Source organism: Branchiostoma floridae, chromosome 11 (assembly GCF_000003815.2).
Source record: "Branchiostoma floridae strain S238N-H82 chromosome 11, Bfl_VNyyK, whole genome shotgun sequence".
Taxonomy (NCBI): Eukaryota; Metazoa; Chordata; class Leptocardii; order Amphioxiformes; family Branchiostomatidae; genus Branchiostoma; species Branchiostoma floridae.
This window is the reverse complement of record NC_049989.1, coordinates 5,539,589-5,562,532: the sequence shown is the minus strand read 5'-3', so window position 1 is coordinate 5,562,532 and position 22,944 is coordinate 5,539,589. Positions and strand designations below refer to the sequence as shown.

Below are 22,944 nucleotides of genomic sequence, written 5' to 3'. Positions count from 1 at the left end.
AACGTCTACCATATGGGGACTTTAAATTCATTTTGTACGAAAAGATCTGAAGGGGATTTTATGTGATTAATCAGATATAAAGTTTCTGTTGAATTACTCTACTGTCTAATTACAAACAACAATTTGATTCATAAACACTTCAGCTTTCTAAAGTCGATTCTGATGGACTGCCCTCCCTGCACCTGTAGAATGGACTATTCCTCCCGGTGCCATCAGTTTGAGGTCGGTCGTTGGGCCCGAGTTCCCGGCCACGGTACGGAGGTTCGTTTTTGGTGAGTAATAATCTTGTCTATAAAAGTAGATATTTTCATATTTTCCCTTCGTTGTTTTCCATCAAGACTTAGCAAATAAGGCACTTGTCCCTTCAATTGTAATTGATTATAATATTTCACTGGAATCAGTGTAACCAAGATATATCTGACTATCAAACAATGTCGCGTTTACCATTACACATATTGCATCATTCTTTCAGGTGAATATTTCGGTAAATTTGGTGTTAAAGCCTACGTCACATTTCCAATTCCGACCGGGTAGCTTTCGGGAACGAAAAGTATTATATAAAAGACACCAAGCTACACAAGACGTAAATAGAATAGTCGTGGGCATTGTTTGTGTATATCTTTACCTTGGTACAATCACCCGATGGAGATACGTTGTACAGCCAGTTGTTAAAAATGCTTTCAAGTCACTCCCTGTCGTGTCCTCGCCACACTTATCAATCCTTTGGTCAAATTTCCAAACCGGGTCCCGGCCGGGTAGCTTTCAGGAACAAAAAGTATGATATAAAAGAAAACAATAAGAAAATTAATCATTCGCATAATTTTTGTATATTCCTTGATTAAAAAAGTTAATTTTTCGTTTGTGTAAACATCCCGGCCGGGCCCCGGTTTGGAAATGTGATCGTTGCATGCCAACCCACCCACCTACCTACCGGTATCATATAAAGTTATATAGTACAGGATAAAAAACCTGCATGAGTATAAGTAATAACCCTATCACTACCATAACGATCACATCTTAACACTAATAACAGAACTGCTTTCACTATATCAGGTAACAAATACAGCATCGCAAGTTCAAAAACAGTACGGCGAGGCTGCCTTTTGTATCAACTTCTTGGCATGGCCACAAAATAAGAAATCGTAACCATATTTTTAGGGTAAAGGCATGCATGATATACAGTGCCAAACAGTTGTCGCGAAGTCCAGATATTGTTTTTCGGTCCTGTACATGTATTATGTCGCTTTAATGTCGCTTGGAACGATAACAATCGACACCGTAACGGACCTCCAAGTCTCGGCAGACAGGTGCCCGGGCGTGCTGCCAGAGTAGCGGTACGAAAATTGTCTAATCCTGTCAAGACTTATGGATCCCATGTGTGGTGAACACGTGTGAACATCCGGTGGGAACGCGTTCCGCTTCTCTCACGACATGTGGTGTCAATGATGAGGTTCAAGAGCACAGAAATTCCCATGTCTGACGGTGGTCTGTTGTGCAGTCCGGGGTAGAAACCCTGTGACTGCGGTAGAGTCAAATAACGTGTGAGTTTGTCTGTGTTGAATTTGAACTGCGGAAATCTTGGCACGATGAGTGGTGGCGTTATACTGAGTCATTCATTCACCCAGCTATAGAAAGGCGCCGGTTTCTGTTTGTGTGAACAGAACATCCTTAACGAAATGTTATGATGCAGCAGACTCTATGAGAGATATTTATGAGATAGGGCTGGGGTCTGATATCCAGGCCACAGACTCGACTGATAACGCGATCTGTATTGGTATTGTGAATGGATGGACTCTGAAGATTCATTGATACGGGGACCGAAGGAACATGATGTATGTAAACTTGCGTAGATGGTTATCCGCAAGGGTAGTAGATAGGGCTGCTGAACATATAAGGCCATCTTGATTTGATAATATGGATGACAGTCTCTGGGATACCCAAAACTGATGCGACCGTGCGTCATTATGAGATCTAACTCTATTGGTCTGGAAGGCTGAACAAATGGCAAACACAGTGTATCGAATACCAAACAATAGCTTCTTTATCTTGTTTTCACAGTCTTCTTCTTTGACATTGGAATTGACTTTGACAAAAGTGTATGTTTCCCGATATATTTTTCTTTTAATCTACAGCATGTATTTGCTCCTTTGGCAGCTGCTTTGTACGATTCAAATCATGGTGGAAAATCTTTTATTTATTTTTCGAGACGGACGAGAATTGATGCGCTCGTGGATTTCATTCATATAATCAAATCAATTTGGCCTAATTGCCATTCTTCATCCCTTACTGAGTGCGTCAGACTGAACAATTTGCGTCAGCAACACTCGCATGTGTACTGCTACCGTTACACTTCTTACATATATGATCACATAATTATATATTACAACGCGTTATGTTAAAGTTCCCCTTGCCATAAATGATCTTGTTGAAATATTATCAGCTTGATCGCTAGTGACTCTTAGAAGGCCATGTTCATGTTCTTGTACATAGCCAAACAAAATATGGCTCGATTTCAAAACGTTTCTGACATTGGGTTAAAGGGGAGTGTGTGCATGAGACATTAGTACGTATAACGAGACTGTAAGCTGTATAGCAGGTTATTCAATACACGGGGGCTGAGAATGTCAATGGCGGTACTCCAGTACTAATGTGAACGAGATGGACCTACCTCGTCGCTTAGTAAAACATATCTACGCGTACAGGATACTGTTTAACTTAACCGAATGTGTACCTAGGGAACCCAGTCTTAAGTTGCCTAGGTGAATGTATTATACATGTACAAGCTTTTACAATGACAGAAAAAATCCGCAGAATGAAATAACCTAAAGCCTTCCCACCTATATTGCGTCTTTCCTTTGATACCTGTTGCTGACCTACTTTCCATGGCGCCAATATTTATTTCCCTCCTTGACCCACTTCTTCCTTCTCGACATTTTTACGGGCGCGACGTGTTCTTTTTAATCAAAGGTCAAGTTGATAGGTCGTCTGAAATATGACGCCCGTTGCCAGGGTAACCAGACGTTCGACTCAAGCCCGGCACCTGGGCGGTTCACACCCCGGCTTCAGTTTGTATGGGAAGCCAGACTTCCTAACAAAAGCAGAGATTTCTAACAAGAAAAAAAATCCGTCTGTTTGAAGCAGATATACAGATCCGGACATAATTAGTTAGAACGACTGTCTTCTTCGAATAACGAGGACACCTCAACGTTCCGACACCTCTATGTTACGGTTAGGGTCATGGTCAGGAAACTCTGCTATATCCACAGATAGACGGAAAAGTTTAATCTCCTTAGTTACCTCCCGCGCCCCCCCCCCCCCCCATCTTCATCTTCGTCAATAATCCCATTGAAACTCATGCTTAAGACATGAAAAAATGCCTCCATAAAAATGGGTAGCTCTTAGGAAGTCTAGGTCCGTGTTCGCAGAGTTGTTTTTGCGCTTCGTGACACACTGTTCTAGATCTGCTCTTGACATTGTGTATTCGTTGTGTACTTTGTATTTGTCAATCGTATACTAGTAATCTTGCCTGTGTAACAACGTACAAAAAGATTGTCAAGCAAGCAGCACAATTCAGCCCCTCAGGCTGCAAGGCTGTTTTTACTTTGTTACGATTGTTTTCAATCAAACAATAAACCAGTCTACTACTACCACGACATTGACATTGGGACCTGTGATGTCATGCCAAATACTGTCACAGCGGGGCATCGTGGGAAGGGTCCGACGGTTCTACATATAAGATGACGCCTGAAACAATCTACAAGTATTAGTAACCGTTTAAAGTTTGATTGAAAAGCGATGTAGATCATGTTTGCCACAAGGACGTGGCGAGTCAGTGAGACCGCATTTGAGAAACAAGTTCTAACGAGTGATTATCATTCAGATGAGGACATTGCCCTCGTGAGACGGTCCCCGATTTCGGTAGGATGTCCATTTTAGGCCCGTCGAGTAGTTAATTGGTATATCCTCTACCTGCGTCGTTGAAAATGTCAAAGGAGTAACAAGTGCAACAGGGGTCAGATCTTCACAAGTCTCCCAGTGGGCAAGTCTACGTCATGGGGCTGCATGGGGGGTAGTCGTCGCCATGACAGCCGTAACATTACCGTCTGCGCATTCTCCCGCCGCCTTCACCTGTGTCGCACATTGCATTTGTATCTGGTTGTTGCCAAAACGCGCCGCGCGACAGAACAGAGGGCCTGGGGATACAGGCGCAGCGAGCGGTGAGCGGTTCGTGCCTCAGCTAGAAAGGCGGGCCGCGGGTGCGTGGTCTTGTGGAAAACCGAGGTCGTGGCAGAAACATTCTGTCATGCCACATTAGAAGACTCTTCTGAGGAGCTTTCTTAAAGGAATAGCGACGCCTTCAAGTGGCAGTAGACGCTCTAAACCACTGAGGACCGGTTGTGCAGAAGAATATTCTTCCGTCCTGACTTGGCAAGACGTTCGTTAAGCTTTCCTTTTCAAGAAAGGGTATGTATAGCGTTCAGCGACTATTTTGTCTTGTGACACTTGCATGTCGAACACTCTAACTTTGAAAAGTCTCCGTTATGTTTGCAAGGCGGACACACGCGTCAGGTTGGGCATGAGAACTTCGATGATCGGAGAGGCTTTTGTCATGCCTTGTTTTTAGTTATGGAGACGCTGATGTTTTGGAGACACAACAAAGTCACGTAAACGATATTAACAATAGAACCTTAGGTGGCGGGCTCTCCGCTGTTCTGGAATCTTTAAGAAAAGTCTCCATTTAGTGGGTGCTTCGTAAATTTACTACATATGTATAATGTAAAGTACATCTAGTACATGTATTATGTGTTTGATACTCACACAACAAACTAGCGCTTTACTAACGACGTTGTGTTTTTATATGTCTTGCCACACCACAGTATGAGTTGTATGCGTTGGAATGTTCCGTACCCTAGGCCATCTTGGAATGGCATGTTCGCCATTTCATGGAGTCGACCTTCATTACGTTCACAGAGATACTCCCCGCGTTGGCACTTCCTCGGTCATGTTAAGAATCAGCCAGTATTTCGCGGAAGGCTCTTCGTTTGATTGACATCTCTGGCAGACGACACGTTCTCAATTCCCATCCTTGCAGGCGGGCGCGACTCGGGCATGCACTGGCGGGAGTTGGAGGGAGACGGGTCCTTCTAATCTCCAAGTAGATCTTACGGTAGTATAAGATAGTATGAAAGCTGGCCAAGGAGTATAGGCGGGCAAAGGGAGTCAGACGGGCATTCATAGGCCGGCTCCACTCCTCTGTCAGCTTTTGATACTATCTTATGCTACCGTAGGATCTGCTTGGAGATTAGGTCCTTCGTCTAATCGGGGTTGGGCTTCACTCTCACGGTAACATGCGAGACGATATCTACATACTCAAGGAAAAATCTTGTCAGTGCCATAATTCTTCAGCTGCAGAATGTGCGAAACAATACTATCAATGTAGGAACACGTAGAACGAAAATATCTTTGTGCCTTTAATCAGGGCTTGGCAGCGTCTATCTAGCTGCAGGAGATAGTCAAGAAGTATTTAGTCTGTTGTTTTTCAGAGTAAAGGGGAATGCGCTACCGCGCTTTTTTGCGCTACGAAACAGACAGTACCACCAAATTAATCGAAACTACATTCTTTCTTTCTTTGAAAAGATTTGAAATGTCAGCAAATTGTTTGAACGCTGGATAAAAGTGGTGGAAAAGCATTGTCATCAGACACACGCCGAATGCCGTGTCGAATGGCGCGCTACACTTGGCCTATATGCAACCTGTCCAGAACAATCCACAGGGCACTGTGCCATCGTGCTGCGTCACTCGTAACCTTTTTCATCATGACAGTATTCAGTTCAAGGCTTTGATCATTTTAAATCTTTGAGACGGTTTAGTGGACTCTATCACATCACACGGGTGTCACATCGTGCAGTGGTTAACAATTCGGCTTTATTTTTAGATCATAAGGTCTCGGATTTTAATCCCGGTCAAGTTTTTTTTTTAAAGTCTGCGTGTGTTCTGGACCGTTATTAACACATTGCGTTTCTGCAAGAATCACGCTTAAAAACGGAGTAAGAACCTTTGAGACCAGCCCTAGAGAAGTAGAGTAGTGAGTCATCTCTCGTGCCTGTCACTCGTCGCGCGATTAAGGGCGCGCGGCGTCGGTTCTGCTACTTCAGACTCAATATGGGTGACGTTTCTGAAAGATTGACTGATACTTAATTAGGAGTACCCCCCCCCCTTTGGACATTGACTACCTGAGTACCTGAATAACACCAGATCATTATATTTGTAAGGGTGCTCTTACTTTAAGGTCAAGGGAAAATATACAATGCAGTTAAACATAGGTGTCGCTAAAAACTACAATTTCACAAAACTAGCCAACCGCGCCTTGTGTTTCTTTGACCTTCTTGTTTTTTTGTTTATAATCTCTGTGAGGTGCCGATGCTGGCACGGCTGAGTAATAGGCCGTCTAGAGATCTCTGGTATGGGGTCTTCAATGCCATGTATTTCCTCGTAGGAAACTCTACCCGTGTGGCCCGGACGACAAGCTAAGTCGAACACCACCTTCCCGCGAAACGACAAGACTTTGCAGTCCCCAGGCCCTGGCAGTCCCACTACAGTGTTTGTTCTATATACAGTGCCGCGTGTGGTTACTGTTGGCGTTTATCTTTAACCAAGACGTCTACTGTTTTTACTCCAGATTGAAGACATTCCGGGAGTCGTGAGGTTGAAGTAAGACAGGTGTGCCGGCGCCTAAGGTAAACACAGGTGTGCCGGCCGACAGGAGACCCACAAACCACGACACACGGCCAAGTTTGACTGCCGCGGACGGACACAGGTGAGAGTTCTGGTATTTCAGTTTGTGTGATCTTCTATCTATAAGTTATTGTAATTCCTTCCCATGACACAAGGGTCGTCTGTTGAGAGGTAAGTACTTACAACTGTCTCTGGAAGCCATGTTCTATCACCACAGTGCGTCTGTATACTGTACAGGCCCTGGTTCTCGACTTGAAGAACGATGTAGCTAGGTTACTGAAAGCGTTTTTCTTATGCAAGGTAAAACATCTAACCTCTTAGGATTGACAGACTTTTTTTTTCAGAAAAAATGGGAGGGATACACTTTCTTTCGATAGGTCCGTCGCTTATCAAATGGAGTCCGTGCTGCCTGCGCGCTTAAAACTAAATCAAACAACATTTATATCGTATACTTAAGGAGCATTGTACTTGACGTTCCAAAGTGCCGGATGTAGCAAGTCAACTCCCCGGCAACCTTGCACAGACACACAAATGCTACCGTTACGCGCACAATGCCTCAGGGTAATAAATACCGGCCAAACACACTCTAGAGTTGTAGAAACAAGGTTTTAGGCGTGGGCAGTTTTACTCGTGAAGAGTATCCTATGTATGTTTAGGATAATCACAATGAAAATATGTGGTATAAAAGTTCGGCAGTGCTACAATAGCTAGAATTGTACTATAATTACTGGCATTTTTTTCTACCGGCCCTGCCGAAGTGATTTTTCTCCCCTTTAGCCTTTTTCTGTTCAAGGTACATAACGGAACATCTGGGTCATCAACATAGATCCCAAAAAATCAACAAACACCGTGTGTTTTTGTAGGGGAGGATCCGTGAGCCCACAGTAAAACCGACTGCTGCACGCCTTATCTACTGACACCAAACGGCAGTTACGTGACTTGACGACAGCAAGAAAGATTTAAGACATTGGTGTGTTGAAAGGCCAATGTTTTGACAAGGGGGAAATATGTCTGATGCACACATGTCCTTAGTCACAAACTGGTGTAGTGGTTTAGTTTGATAAAGTCCCAGATGGTATACATGTATAGGGCACGGCGCCCACCTTTATTTCATAGCCACACAACCCTGTGCAATAGATACAGCAGGGAACTAGTCGAGTCCGTTGCTTGCAGTGGCGTATGTTCAACTACGTACACATATACAATTATAAAATATTTCCCAAATACGAAAATTTTCCCAACTTGAATGCAAGACTCATATTTTACATCTGGACAAACTGTAAAATGTTCACATATGGAGGTGGGCACAGAGTTTCAGCTTAAACATCCAAGTTCTTTTTTTTCCGGGGCATTAGTTCAGTTGCCCGGTCACTGTAGTCTTCATTCAAACCTCAGATGTTACAGTCAACAGCAAATGGTAAAACATACAGTCAACCTCTCAACTGGGGTAAGGCATGGTGCTTTTTCAGCAGGTAGCTTCGGCTCGCGTTTTGCAAGGAAACCGGGGCGCTGTAGCCTTGCTCTTCTCGATAATGAAGTTGCTGGGTTCTTTTATGTGCATGCAGAGGTTTGACGCTTGGGGCTACATGAAATATCTAAAGCTCTCCATACACGGGTGAAGTGTGCTGGGTTCATTTATGTATTCGTCCGTCCATTCGTTTTTACAACCACCTATTCACAATAGCACATGCAATCTCTACATGTTCTCAGTCCAAACTGGATGTTCTATAATGGAGTTTATATGTGCTTCCACTACACATGTGCGGAGGAAGAAAAACAAATAAACAGAGTAGCAGTGAATGGTGCCGCTTTTTACAGTGCTTGTTTTCATTGGCCAGTCTTTTCCGACCGATGTGAAACGGGGACAGCTTTATGTCGCGGTCCATGTGCGCTGATATCCAGCCCCTAAGATACAATTATGTGAAAATGGCGGCGGTGTTGATTTTACCACAATGTTGCATTATACTGAGAACAAATTATGTTAGCTTCCATAGCAGGCTCTCCGGGGCTTTTCCCCATCTTTTCTTGCTCATATTTTTTGCATTTATACACTTTTGCAGGCCATTTCTTTCTGTACTTGGTCGCTTGACCATTGGTCCCGTAGACAGCCCATTTGCCAATGGTCAAGCGACCCAGTACAGAAAGAATTGGCCAGCAAAAGTGTATTATGAGCAAAAAGACGGAAAAATGCTCAGAGTCTTCACTAAATATGCTTCGGTACAGGACAAAACCTTGGTGACTTCGTGTTTTACGACCAATGTGTTCCATTTCTACTTGACAAGGGACAGAAACAAATCGGCTTTTAATAGATCCCGAATGTTATGACTAGACGAGAACTACTTTGAACATCACGTGCAGCCGATAGCTTATATAGATACGGATCTCAATGTGGGTCAACTTGTGACCCCTGTCTCTACAGGATTGGCACGGAATCTGCAGGTGTGAATGGAGGACTGGCACGTGCTTTTCGGGTCTTTCTTTCCATAGAAAAATAGCCTGTGTTTTACATTTGCTTCTGAAACTGTACCTGTACTTCCTGCGTCGTCATGACTCGTCATTTCTAACATATTATCCTTAATCTATTTTTATTGGTAGCATCCGTGCTGGCGGCTTGACAAGTGGACTACAAACCCACTATATCGACGTTGGAGACGAATTCAGAGACAGAGATGGCGTCCTTAAGGGTTGTTCTCGTCCTACTCCTGGTGGTTGTGATGTCATCATTCTCCGCTCCTGTTCCCGCCAAATCTGACGACAAGACAGGGAATGGCGTATCTACAGAGGAGGAAAAGATCAGAGAAGTCCAGTACGCGCCTACAGTTAACGAGGGTGGGTACGGCCTTGCGATTCACGGAGACACACTAATGTCTACTGTACTGTACTGTACGGTACTTTACGATTCTTCGCCGATGACTTGCCTGGCTATCAAACGAGAAAAGGAATACTTAGGCCGTAAACTTGACTTTAGCCCGATTCTTTGCTACCTTACTAGAATTTATGAGTTTTATACCCTTTTTCCCGATTATTCAGATAGTGGAATCTAGTATATATTTACTGTTGTTCTTTTATTTTCAGATGAGTGCTATGAGGATCCAAAAGGAAATATACATTTCCAAGGCATAAAGTGAGTATCAGTAGATATCGGTGTTGTTTTATAATCTTATTCTTGATCTAAACGAAATCGTCCCATCAGACAACGTTAAGCCCATCCATCTTTCAGTCCACTTTATCCATACAGAAATCCAAGCCAGATAACGACAAACTCAGACACTAACAACCTCGGTTTGGGGACAACGTCCTCCCCAGCCTCATTCCCAGAAAACTGGGCTCAAAAATTCTAGGGCGATGCCACATTCCTTAAACTTGATAAGGGAGTATTTCTCACACTGCTGTCGAAGTGTGATATTTGTTGCCAGGTGAGTTACTAGTACTCAAGTACTCAGGGCTGTATGCGGTAGGTCCTTTTACTAGCTTTGAAACCGAAGTTGCTGTCTTGAGTAATTTGTAGGCCCCTTTTCCTCACAAAAAGTCACAATATATCGTTCGCACCCGAGTTGCTTTTCAGCCGCTAGACTGTTGAGTCTGGCCCCTCGCCACCAAGGGGTGTAAACTGTCATATAATAACGCTTGAAGCACGACGACCTCTCACAACTGTCGGGGGAGCGTCGGGCGATGGGAGCCAGGAAATTCTAGCCTTCGGTCAGATTCCCACCATTAAAGTTGTCAATCATGCGCAATATATACACCCCCGTGTCTGTGTTTGTCCCACCGATCAAGATTACACCGTGTGAACACGGCCGTGAGTCGTCGCAGTTACTGTTTTTGGTTCAGGCGTAGGTGGCCTAGACTGTCGCAATATAAAACACGCGGAAAAAGCCTCTTTCTGGTGGCGTGTCTAATAAAATTCTAGCCATCATTGCTCTCCCCTAATTAGTCTGTAACTGTTTAAACCTTAGTGATCTCATCGTGACATCTAAAACATTGACTCAGCTATGATAGCTGTACCCGGCACGTCTTTCTTTCCAACTCCGGTAAGTTGTTTCTCTGGATCCGGAGCTCACCAGGTGTTACAAGCGATTGCACATGCCAATCCGTTAAACCGCTTTCCATCAAACCGATTTGTAAATCCTGCTTGCTGAGCGCTTCCAATGTTGTCTGAGAACAATCGTCGCTGCTACATGAACAAGCACATGGAAATAGTTAGCCTGTTTCCCCTGTAGTGATTTGACTTCTGAGTCGGCATATCAAGCTATGGCGTTGTCAGCGCTCCAAGTCCGACCCAGTAGTCCAAGTTGGGCGTGTTTGTTCAGTGTGGTCCCCAGACGGAGGAAGGTCGTCCGCGGGGTGATGTTCTCACAGGGGAGACAAACAAGGTCCACACTTCATGGGCAGCCGCCTCGCGGATTCTTCAGTTTCACTCGGCCGTTTGTCAAATTGTTGGGCGAATATTTTTGGTGGATCTTGTCACGCAAGTGGGGCGCAGACAGCCCAAAGGTGCCACTGATTTTGACCTCGCGTACCCCCCCCCCCAAAAAAAAACTCCGAAGTGTCTGTTTGTGAACAAAGCAAATGAAATGGAGAAACAAAGCACGGGTTCTCTTGATTTTGTGGATGGGTCTTGACGTGGTCAGTGGAAAAGAAGTATCGGACTTCATCAGGAGTTAATCAACCTTCCAGTTGTCTGTGTCTTACTTTCTTGATAATTTTCTCTCTTTCTTTGCAATGAGACAATTATAAAGGTAACATGCCTATCTTTTTTTATTATTATTTTTTTTTATTATTGCAACATATATTTACAAGACATGGTGACGGCACACTCAAGTCGTGACTTATATTCATGCCGCCACCGCAAAAGAATACAAATACATGGATAAATAAATACAAGATAACAAAACAAGATAACAAAATAACAAGTAGGCAAAGCACTGAAGCAAAAACAACAAATGAAGATTCAAAGATATAAACTGAGAATATGATGATTAACTAAGTCCCTTAAGACTGGTAGGATGATGTTTAGTCATTATTGAAGCGATTGGTATCTATTAAGAAAGTCTGCACAAACATTAACATTTTGGAGTTGTCTGCAGAGGACAGAAAAGAAGATCCATTTAAAAGCAATTGTACTAAATTGTCGTCGGATAGATTGTCCATATCAAAACCTACCAGTCTTCTCAAATTGCCGAAGAGGGAAGATCTCTGATGATTGTAGTTAGGGCAGTGTAACATGAAGTGACTGATACTTTCACATGGATAACCACAAGAACAAGCTGGACTAACAACAAGTTTACGGGTGAACAGACTTTGATTTAAACTATGGGTTCCAAGACGAAAACGTGTGAGTAAAGCCTATCTATGTTGATCAATCAATCAATCAATCAATCAATCAATCAATCAATCAATTAAATACTCTTAAACTAGTTGAATTTTAAAAACCAACACAAAAATTGGACTCACCCAAATTTTCGACTTAACAACTCTAGTCTTTGTCAAGAAATGAACAATCCACTGCTGCTGTGACGTCACGTCGATGCAGATAGAACATGTGACTCAGTGAGCAGTGGGTCATAAGTCCAATTTTTGTTTTGGATATTACAATTCAACTAGTTCAAGAATGACTTCTACCAACACAGATGAACTTTCAAGCTAATACAATACTGTGTACCTGACCATCTCGTCCCGTCCGCAGGTGCTGGGACCCCAGCTGGGCCGTGCTGAGTGACCCGCTTTGTGTGCGGACCTGGGAGGACGACAGGTGCTGTCCCACAGTGCTTTGTGCCTGAGAAAACTGCTCTTCACAAACTTTGAGGCAGAAAATGGACTGACTAACACATAGCAAAGCTCACGTGGTGACCATTTGGGGTGTTCAAAAAATACATGTTGCAGTTAAGTATGGACTCTAAGTTTTTGTCATAAAGTGTCTTATAGCAAGTCGATAATTTATGCAGATTTTTATGACGTCATGATGACGTCATCAAGTATTATGGGGCCACGCCCATTTTCATAAAAAATGAACCTACAGGCTGGGGATTGGAGATAAGTCAATGGAATCTCTTGTAATATGTCCATAATAGTGATGGCAAGCCATACAAATTCGTTTTTTATCAGATTTCCAAATACTGATTTTTAACGAATTTTTTTTGGTGAATTTTTATTGCCCCCGATGCCCCCAGCCCTGGGGGACTCAAATAGCACCGCATCGTTTCGGCTGAATTTGAAGCTTTAGTTTTGAGGGTTAACTCCACAAAAATGACTCTTTTTCCCTTGTTTTATGATTAGTTTTACCATGGGTTCGTCGCAAAAATCATTCATCTATCGTAGTTGTAACATATTTCCCCTTCAGGGGCCGTAAAAGAGCCAAAATCGCCGGGTTTTGGCCTGCATTCCATAGGCCCCGCTCACTTCCGGTAAAATGCGAGGTCATTGACCTTTGAGCACGCAGTATTCCATAGAAATGGCGCGATTTGCAAATCCAAGCCGGGGGTGACTCCGCAAAACCTGCCAGCCCGAAATAAACAACAACACGCGATGACGTCACGGCCATGCCAGCAAGCCAAGATGGCGGACTCGGTGAGAGGCGAATCCCGCCGAGCGCTTTGTGGCGAAGTTTGGGCCGGAAAACGGCCGTATACAGGGATATGTCCTACAAAGTATTGTAGGACAAGTCTTTAGGATTATTCTGATGCCTTTTGGAGACACTCTATCCGTTTTTTCTGGAGATACGGACTTGTTTTTGATGCCGGACCCTCACGTCCCTTTGTTATGCCATGCCGCCACATGATCCGAGAAAAAATTATACACATGTGCGCCCACGATTTCCACCGTTGTCGGGACGAAAACAGCTAGCTTCTGCGCGGCTTGATTGGGATAGATAGCCCCGAGAAAGGAGATGGCCGAATGTGGTATGGAATAATTCAGCAAATTGTTGAGTAATTTTTCGTCGTAGTCAAGGGTCGGAGCACTAAAGCTTTTGTATGTTTGCCCAGACGGTTACATATTTTACGTAAGTTCAACATGGTATCTACAAAATATCGACAATCTGCATGTTGTAATGTTTGTCGGAAGTTATTCTTCAACTACTCGATGTGTAAAGATATTTGCCGTGTCGTCGGTCCGAAATGTTACGTTACTATGTAATGGACATCCAAGAAAGAAAGCCGTTACAGCAAGGAACTTTTATCTTTGGTTACAACTTACAGTGAAGATTGAAAACATTGAATCTATTACAATAAAAATGAACGCTACCGTTACTGGTCTTTTGTCATACTTGTTCACATATCAGTGCAGTCAAGCCGTTGGTTACGTTGCTATCCAAGAATGAAGAAATAAAGCCATTGCAGTTGACGCTAGATCGGAGTTTGCACGGGCACTAAATTTATTAAATTTAAAATAAAAATGAATGTTACTGAATGAAACTTTTCTTCACACCAGAACAGTTTGTTTTATTGAATGAATGAATATATTTATTTTATATACAAACTAGAGTTCCACGAACACATACCTTTGCCAAATAAACCAGGTTTGTTATGTAGAATGATGTCTGTAGACAGATGCGTTACTCATTTCATTTTCTTTATAATTATATGCTTGGAGTTGGTTTATAAAATTTTGGCATTGATTATGCAAATTAGATCCCAAGTTACAATTAATTGATATCAAATTGTATCAATCATTACTTAAGCTATCAGCATACCAAAAATCATGATGATCCTTTGATCCATTCTTGACTTTTTCTCTTTCAAAGTCTTTAGATACACCTCTTACTGTTTTCCCTCTTTCTCAGTTACATATGTGACAACTTTGATGAAAGGACTATAATGGAATGCAGTGGATTTATGAACTTTTCCTAATCAATTATGCAACTTAGCTGTTAACTTGCATAATAATTATCACATTATATAAGTCTTCACTTAGGCTATCTACATGCCAAAAATCATGACGATCCGTCAACACGTTCACATTTTCTCATTAATTATGCAAATGAGATCATCATTTGCATGAAAAATATGTATTGACATTTCTCTCTTTCTCAGCTACATATGTGACAAGTTTTAAAGTCCTATCATGGAATGTAGTGAAGTTATAAATATCCTCATTAATTATGCAAATTAGCTGTTGATTTGCATAATTGGTATCTCATTATGTAGGCCTTCACTTACGCTACCTACATACCAAAAAACATGATGATCCGTCAACATTTTTATATTTTCTCAATAATTATGCAAATGAGGCCATCATTTGCATAATTGATATCTATCGACATTTCTCTCCTTCCCAGCTACATATGTGACAAGTTTTAAAGTCCTATCATGGAATGCAGTGGATTTATACATTTTCCTCATTAATTATGCAAATTAGCTGTTGATTTGCATAATAAGTATACAATTATGTAAGTCATCACTCATTCTATCTACATACCAAAAATCATAACGATCCGTCAACACGTTGCAGAGTTATTCTCGTCCAAAGTTTGAAAGGAAACCGGCGCCTGCAGTTCCATAAAAGCCGCTAGGGGGCCCAAACTCACAGCACTTACTCTCTGCCTCGAGGGCTATCTACCGCTCAAAAATTATGATCACAGCATGTCCAGAACACGAGATATCAAAAATTGATGTTCTGCTGCAGTACCTTAGCAAGCCGCTAGGGGGCCCATTATCGAACTTGACCTTCGTTTTCCCGACCCCTACCCACCTACCAAATATTATCGGGATCCATCCAAGACTTCTTGAGTTATGCTGTTAACAGACAGACACACACACAGACACACAGACTCACAAGCCCAAAACATAACCTTAGCCATTCTGGCAAAGGTAATAATCAGGGAATTCCTCTTCTTTCTTGAGATAGCTGTGAAGATCCTCTGTGGGTCTGTCGTCATCCACATAACGTAGCCTGATTGGTCCAGTCGCCTCTTGTTTTCGCGCCATGGGACAGCTGGGCTGCCCCCAAGGGGCGGAGCAGGCTGTTCTCAATAATGCCCCAGTTTCCAGGGGGGTGAAAAACAACAATTTTCTCTTCAATTTATGGGTCAAATTGTGTCATTGGGGTGAAAAACACCAAAGATAATCAAAATAGACCTAAAGAAACACCACTTCTGATGGAATAAAATTATTTTCAAGATATGCCACAGGATGGGTTTACTCCAACCTTAACGCGAGACTGGTGTGAGAAGGTGTTGTTTCTCCTCTGGTCTTCAGACTGTAGCTGAGAGATAAAACAAAGGGACAACACCTACTATACATGTACGTCGGACAGAAGGCTAACGTTATATCTGTATCTTAAATGTCTTGTTTTCTGGATATGTCGATAACTGTTATCCGTCACGGAAGTGATAGAATAGCTGGGTTTTGCTGAGCAAAAAAATATGTCATACGTTTTTTAAACGTCGCTGAAAATGGATTTTAGTTATCAACTACATTAATTTTGTACTTAAGATGCTGTCTTATAATGAAGTACGTTATGTTACGTGCTTCCTCCAATAGTTACCAACTTGCCATCATACTTGCAAACAGAAATAAGTAACTCGTTATTCGTGTATATTTAATCATCGATTGTCCCAAACTAATAATACTGACAACAAAACAACCATGACGTTTATATCAGGTTGATATGACGTATCTCTGCTGAACAGGGTATATCATGTTATATGCGTTATATGTTTTCATACAAAGCCTAGGCCTATAACGTTACATGAATGTGCTTGGAAATGTTTTTTTTTATATGTCCAAGAGAATCAACAAAATGTTGTCTGGCTGGCTGATTGATTGACTGGTTGATTGACGAATAAACTTCCATGTTCAAATATATTTCACTCACTGTTCAATGAATGTGTGTGTGCTTGCGTGCGTGCGTGCGTGCGTGCGTGCGTGCGCGCGCGCGCGTGTGTGTGTGTGTGTGTGTGTGTGTGTGTGTGCGCGCGCGTGTACATATGTCAGCGCGTGTCGCATTTGTACTAATTGTGCACATGTGTCTGTGTGTGTGTATGTCTATATGTTCTTAATCTTATAGGTGATGTTTACAGATGTAAGATTTTATATTGTAGTAATCATTCTTTGGAAGGAGCAGTCGCATGGAGAGAGCTGCAATAAATTTGTTAATATGTTACAGAACCTGAGGCGAGAAATTTCCTTTCTAATCGACAACAAAATCTTGATGTTTTGACGTGACATGAAGTATTGTCGTAGCAACCCCATGGTGCAGACAATGCCGGTACTGCAACCTAGCCCAAACAATAAAACCATAATCACGCCATAGAGTTATGATCATGCCCATGATGGTACAGGAATGATACTTCATTAAGTACTTCTTATTATTTTTCCTAGTCCTTTGCATGGCCTTGTCGATATTTAGCACAGAAAGAAAGCCTTTGTTTTATTTTCTAACTAAATGTTCCGGAAGAAAAATCAGCATTAGAACGTGGAAAAGACCTAGGAGAGTACTACTTGATACAAAGTGTAATACGAATGAATAATCCATACCAAAGATACACACAATCATGTTATCATTGAAAAAAGGAGAAAGAAGAGTTCGAAGACCTCATACCTCCATGAAATATTTGGAGCTTTTGTACATTTATTGTTTCATCTTGTCTCATTTTTTATGCAAATATAGAAGTCTTTTCGTTAAGCAAAATTCAATGTATACATTCTATCATAAATTATGAAAATGACTTGAACATTTGCATAATTTATGCATCGCGATGTACTAACTTACACCCGTCACATGTGGGCAATCCGCACCATTTATAAGCAATATGGAATTATTGCACCTTCACATAAAACATGCAAATTATACTTATTACATAATTAGTATCTATTAATGATTCAACTGCCACGAAAAACCACCTCCATACTGGATGTTATTAATATTCGTTGTTCCTTTGTTGAGTTATTCTTCTTAAAATATTCTTTACGAAATGCCCCTTTAGTCCCTGAGCAATCGGCTAGAGGGCCAAAACCTACAATTTCTTCAATATCAAAAGCTATTTGCCGCCAAAATATCAAGACCCATAGAATGTCCAGAACAAAAGATGCAAAAGCCAGAGGTTCAGAACTTCATTTTTCATGCAGGTAAAAAGATCGTCCCCCTTTCATAGGATGGGATATCCCAATGACCTGGTGACCCGGATGTGGTGTGTAAATACGTTCAACACATCAGGCCAGGTAAGTCACCTGCTGTCGGGCGCTATGTACAGGAATGTCGCCCCATTCTACCGTCCTGACGAAATCTTCAGGCTCGTCGTACAGCCAAAGGAGGTAGGTGTACTATCCAGACCTTGTTGAGAGGGCTCGAGCTGGCGTTTCAGTCCGAAATGGATGGAACGGTGTAACAGGTGGCCGGGAAACCTATCCAACTTCTAGGGAAAAGTTTTGGCTTATTTGCATATATAACGGTGCCTGATCAAAGTCTTGTAAGGTGTCCCCTTAGTTTAAAGATGTTTGTAAACATGGGTGGAGCTGGAATAAGCCGCAGGAAGGCGTGTTATATAACGTTTGATAGTGCACACAGTCACTGTAGGAATAGCCTTGACTTTTGGTGGTTGTTTTGGAACGTGAAACCTTTCGCCGTGGCCGCTAATGGCGATTAAGACGCTCCATTGTTGTCAGGAATTTGTCAACATAAAAGGCAAATGTAAACCTGTTTCCAACTAAAATAAGCCCGTTTGTGTAGGACCACCAAAGAGTAATACAACTGTTTCTTTTTTAATGTTTTCTTTGTAACCACTCCGAAGGCATGAACCTGCCTTTTTGTAAGGCAATTAAGTTTCTTCTCTCTCTCCTTTCCCCTTTGTTGTATTTGGGACCTCCATGAACTGTGTGAAAAATAAACAATCTTAAAATTGTGTGAACCAAAAACATTCTGTGGTGTTATTAATATTATATAGATACAGCATTGGTGACTGTTACGGGTGTTATTTGGCAAAAGTGCACCCTCTTCAGGGCTAGATTGAGTTAGTTTATACTTTTGACAAGCAAACCTATTTGCACAATAGTGTATATGTAAGTATCATATGACTGGCAGCAAGAGATTAGCTATGAAAAAAGCTGTTAATTGCCTTTCCAATGCAAAAGCCACTGAAATAAACCATTTGCATAACTATGTTGATGTTGATATATTTTTTGACTTACTGCAATATTGGAACTCTTTTCTTTTCAGTGTTATATATAACGTTATAAGAGATATACCGTTATTGTCACTAGCTGATAATGTCGTTTTTTCTGCAGGAGCAACTGATGACCATGGTCTGAAGGGGATGCCCACCCTCACATTAAGTCTTCCAGAACTCATCATAAAGTCTTCCCATTTTTGTTTGTTTGTTTCACAATGAATCAACAGACACTCAGCCATGTCCAAGTGGCCAGGGTTTAAGAAAAGAGCTCCCAGTCCCAAGCGGAATGCAGCCCCACCCCCACCCAGGGGGGCAAACACCCCCATCAGCAAGCCCCCACCACCAAGCAAGTTTGGAGGGAACTCTCAGCAAGGCAGAACTCCTAGCAATATACCAGTCATTGCTAGTCAAAGCCCAAAATCTATTCTCAAAAAGAAGAAGGCACCGCTGCCTCCCCCAAGACGAGGGAGCCCAAGAACTACAGAAAGAAAAGACTCGGTGCCAGGGAGTGATGTTTACAACTCTGACTTAGATGATCTTCCTCCTCCTCCTGATGTACCCCCTCCTCCTGTTCCAACCTCACCCCTTCCTGATGACACTAATCCCTCCTCCCCTGAGAAAAGTGGAACAGACCTACCTCCAAGCCATACTGATGCTGCTGATGGACCATACCAGTCAGAGGAGGGGGGCGATGCCAGCCCACGGTTAAGTCCCTCTGTATCCCCAAGCGTTCTCGCAAAACAGAGGCAGTCTCCAAACTCCATGTTTGTTTTACCGTCACAACGAGCCATGACAGGACAAAAGCCATCCTCACTCCTAACTGCCTACTCTCTTCCAACTCTGTCTCCCAGAAAGGACCTGAGTTTGATCAAACCTGGACAAGCCACGAAAGGCCCCTCACAGGGCCCTTTAACCACGGCCAGTGGGTCGTCCTATCATAGGAAGAAGTTCCAGCCTATTTCATTACCAGAGCCAGGAATGCAGGCGGCAGATAATGATTCCCCGGGACGACAAGCCTCACCAACTTCTCCAGCCACAGCAAACAGAAGTATGATACCGAGACTTGCGAGTTCTCAGAAGGAAACTAGCGGTGCAAGAGATGATTCAACGTCTTCCAGCAGTGATAATGCAAGAGCAGACCATGACACGAGTACCCCTAGAATTCACATAGAAATTGAGGTAAGTATTTTGTGTGCAGTTCAAAGATTTTTTTTTTCATTCAATTTGTTGGTTTGGCCAAGGTTGTCTAACTTAGACATTTGGACTTGCTAGTAGCCACAAAACTCTGGCATATTTCTAAATACTTCTAAATATAGGACTGATGGTCAACATAATAAGGATTGTAATGCATATCTTGTAGTGTACAAATCAGTTCAAAACACATAAAGGAAAGGCCTATATTTGAACCCGAACCTTGTAATCTAGAAGCAGGGTTGCTAACCTTTAGACCATACCATTGCAGGGCTCAAAATACTTTTTTCTGCATACCTGCATTGGTGCAGGTAACATTGAAAATTACCTACACCAGACAAATTTTACCTGCACCACTCTGAATTTAGAAGTATATGGATCATACTAAAATTGTTGAGGAACCATTGCTTTGTTTTCTTTTATTATAATAGGCGTTAACAGTCAATGCAGCTGATAACAATTCACATACACCTACATCATAGGGTATTTATGTATAAACCCAGTACATGGACCAGTGCAGGTTGCAGTTGTAGGTGCAGGTAGAAATACCTGCACAGCTCCAGTTTTACCTGCACTAACCTGCATATGCATGTAGTATTTAGAGCCCTGCATTGTGACTGTACATTCTGCAGATATTGATCAGTTACATACTCAGATATCTCCAACCATTGATCTGTTTTTCTGGGTGATTATGTGTGTTTTGGAATCATCAGAGCTGTGCTTGTATGTCCGGATATTAAGGATGTAGAAAACATTGCTGACATTCTCAAACCATTGACAACAGACACAATGAATTACGACTTCACTTAATCTCCAAGCAGATGTAGGATCTACATGAAGTTCAGTCACAGTGTTTCATGTCTTGTTTTTGTATGTCTCATTAGTACTGCACCTTTGGTCTAAAAGTGAAAAAAAGGTGCACTACAAAGTACCAGAGAAGGCAAAAAGGAAGAAAGGTGCAATATCAATTAAAAAGATGTACAAAAATATTGTGTAAATTAATATTGAGAAAACACAGAGAGTGAGCCAGAGATGAATTTACTTGTTTCAAGACCTTCAGAAAGTCCAAGAAAGCACTAAGTAATAGTTGATAATGTATGCTAACATGCTGGTAGTTACTTACTGTATAGTCAGTACCCAAGCAGCATTTAGCTAGAGGACACATAATTACACAGTAGTTAACTCCATTGTTTTTGCTGACAGATAAAAGTACACATTAGTGCAGGTGAATGAGCACTACTCTGGGTTAATAGTAGGGTGCTACCAGGTGTCGCCTATCATTATTTCATTAAAGCCTGGCCAGTGACCTAGGATATGCAAGGTCTCTTCTTTGTACCCATATCCTTGAGGACACTAGCTTCACAGTGTATGGTACATTGGTAGTGACATGGTGAGTTTTCAGTGTATGATCTTCCTATCTACATGTATCTGGCAGGTGTGGTCTTAAAGTCAGTACATTATGATACATAATATTTACATGTGATTTTTTGACAGGATTCGTCAGAAGCAGCTGTAATATTGCCCGGCTGGCAACAGAATCCTGTACAAAACTGGACAAACGAGGACATAGTAGAATGGCTGCAGGCTACTGACCAGCAGGGCTTCGTGGAAATCTTTGAGGGCTGCATCGAGGGGGAATATCTGATACAGATCACAGAACAGGACCTCAGTAAGTCAGATTTAACCTCATCCTTGCTGAGGTAGCTTTTTGGTACAACATTTGTATTGCTTGTGAGGTTTGAGTCGGCATAGAGAGGGTTAATCCCTTTATTTTCCATTCAAAAGATTCTGATTTACTTAAATGTTATGCAAAGTGAGCATGTGTAACATAATGGCTTTGTTACAGTAATAGTGTTTTTTCCTTAACACAATAACTGAACAAGGAGGATTTCATGATCCTGAGGGAAAGAAGAAGGGTTGGCAGGAGGTATCAAACTATGAACACGGATGGTATACAGCCATAATAGTACTACAACTATACAACATGCTTTTCACTCACACCCAGTAGGGTTACTTACAGTATGCATGACTTGGTTCTGAGACCTGTGCAAAAATGATAATTGGAAGGATAATTACTGAGGATTAGTGTTAATCTCTGTTTATCCAATAAACATTCTCTTAGAAACCCCTGGTGCCAGGTTACTTTTAGCACATTGTAGGAGTTAACCCAGCTAATTTTGACAGCAGGAGGAAACAGTAAACAAAGCTGCATGCACAGGAGCAGGTAGAAGTCATTCAAATGATGTGACACTATTGTCACATTTTTAGCTTTCAGCATAATGAATAAAGTGAGTATACTCATCTGATATTGTTAATTTTTGATTACTCTGAAGGATTCTTTGAAACTCCTAAGATTCTTTTTTCATCATATTGTAAGTTCGGGGTATGCCAGCTTAATACCTCTTGCAATATTCTCCACCTACAGTTGATCTTGAGATCGAAAATGGTGGCCAGAGACAACATTTTCTACGACTTCTAGAAGCTGAGAGGAACAGGCCAGACAGGACGCAGGTAACACTTAGTTGTCCTTTGACCTTAATGGTCCATATTGACCATTTCAGTTAATATTCTAGATATGTCAAGGTGAATTTATTTCTTAAAGGAAATGGGTCAATGTATGGAGCATATTGTCAGTGTCACTCATAAATCCAAAGTCCTGCTACACTCAATTGTAAGTTTAACATCAAATATTATATATTGCTCAGCTACAACACTAATCCTACAACTGTACCTGATATATCCTTGTTCTTCCATTTAGTATAAGAAATGGATGTGAATATAAATTTCAACACTTTCTGCGTTCCAAGATCATAACAAAAAGGTCGGATGGTAACCCTATCTTGTACTGTGTAACAGATACAGAACTGCACAGGTCTGTATTATTGCTGCTTACGGCTAAGTAAAGGCCACGA

At 41.9% G+C, this 22,944-nt stretch overlaps 1 protein-coding gene and 1 long non-coding RNA gene across 5 annotated transcripts in view; both read left to right on the top strand.

Annotated features, from left to right (window-relative positions):
- Positions 1 to 182: 182 nt before the first annotated feature.
- LOC118426491 lies at positions 183 to 14,132 on the top strand. 2 transcript variants are annotated; one of them, XR_004832400.1, is made up of 5 exons: positions 183 to 272; positions 6,680 to 6,817; positions 9,331 to 9,564; positions 9,811 to 9,859; positions 12,422 to 14,132. It is a non-coding gene; the product is annotated as an uncharacterized LOC118426491 (long non-coding RNA). The 2 variants fall into 2 exon arrangements; XR_004832399.1 differs by lacking the exon at positions 183 to 272 and adding an exon at positions 3,826 to 4,464.
- Positions 14,133 to 17,844: 3,712 nt separating this feature from the next.
- Positions 17,845 to 22,944, top strand: part of LOC118426462 — a 25,826-nt gene continuing 20,726 nt past the window's right edge. For all 3 annotated transcript variants that reach the window (XR_004832396.1, XM_035835881.1, XM_035835880.1), the window contains exons 1-4: positions 17,845 to 17,987; positions 18,957 to 20,020; positions 21,527 to 21,701; positions 22,458 to 22,543. Coding sequence is in view for 2 of the 3 variants with exons in the window: in XM_035835881.1 (XP_035691774.1) it covers positions 19,079 to 20,020; positions 21,527 to 21,701; positions 22,458 to 22,543 (1,203 nt within the window). In the remaining variant the exon portion in view is untranslated. The remainder of the gene's footprint in view (positions 17,988 to 18,956; positions 20,021 to 21,526; positions 21,702 to 22,457; positions 22,544 to 22,944) is intronic.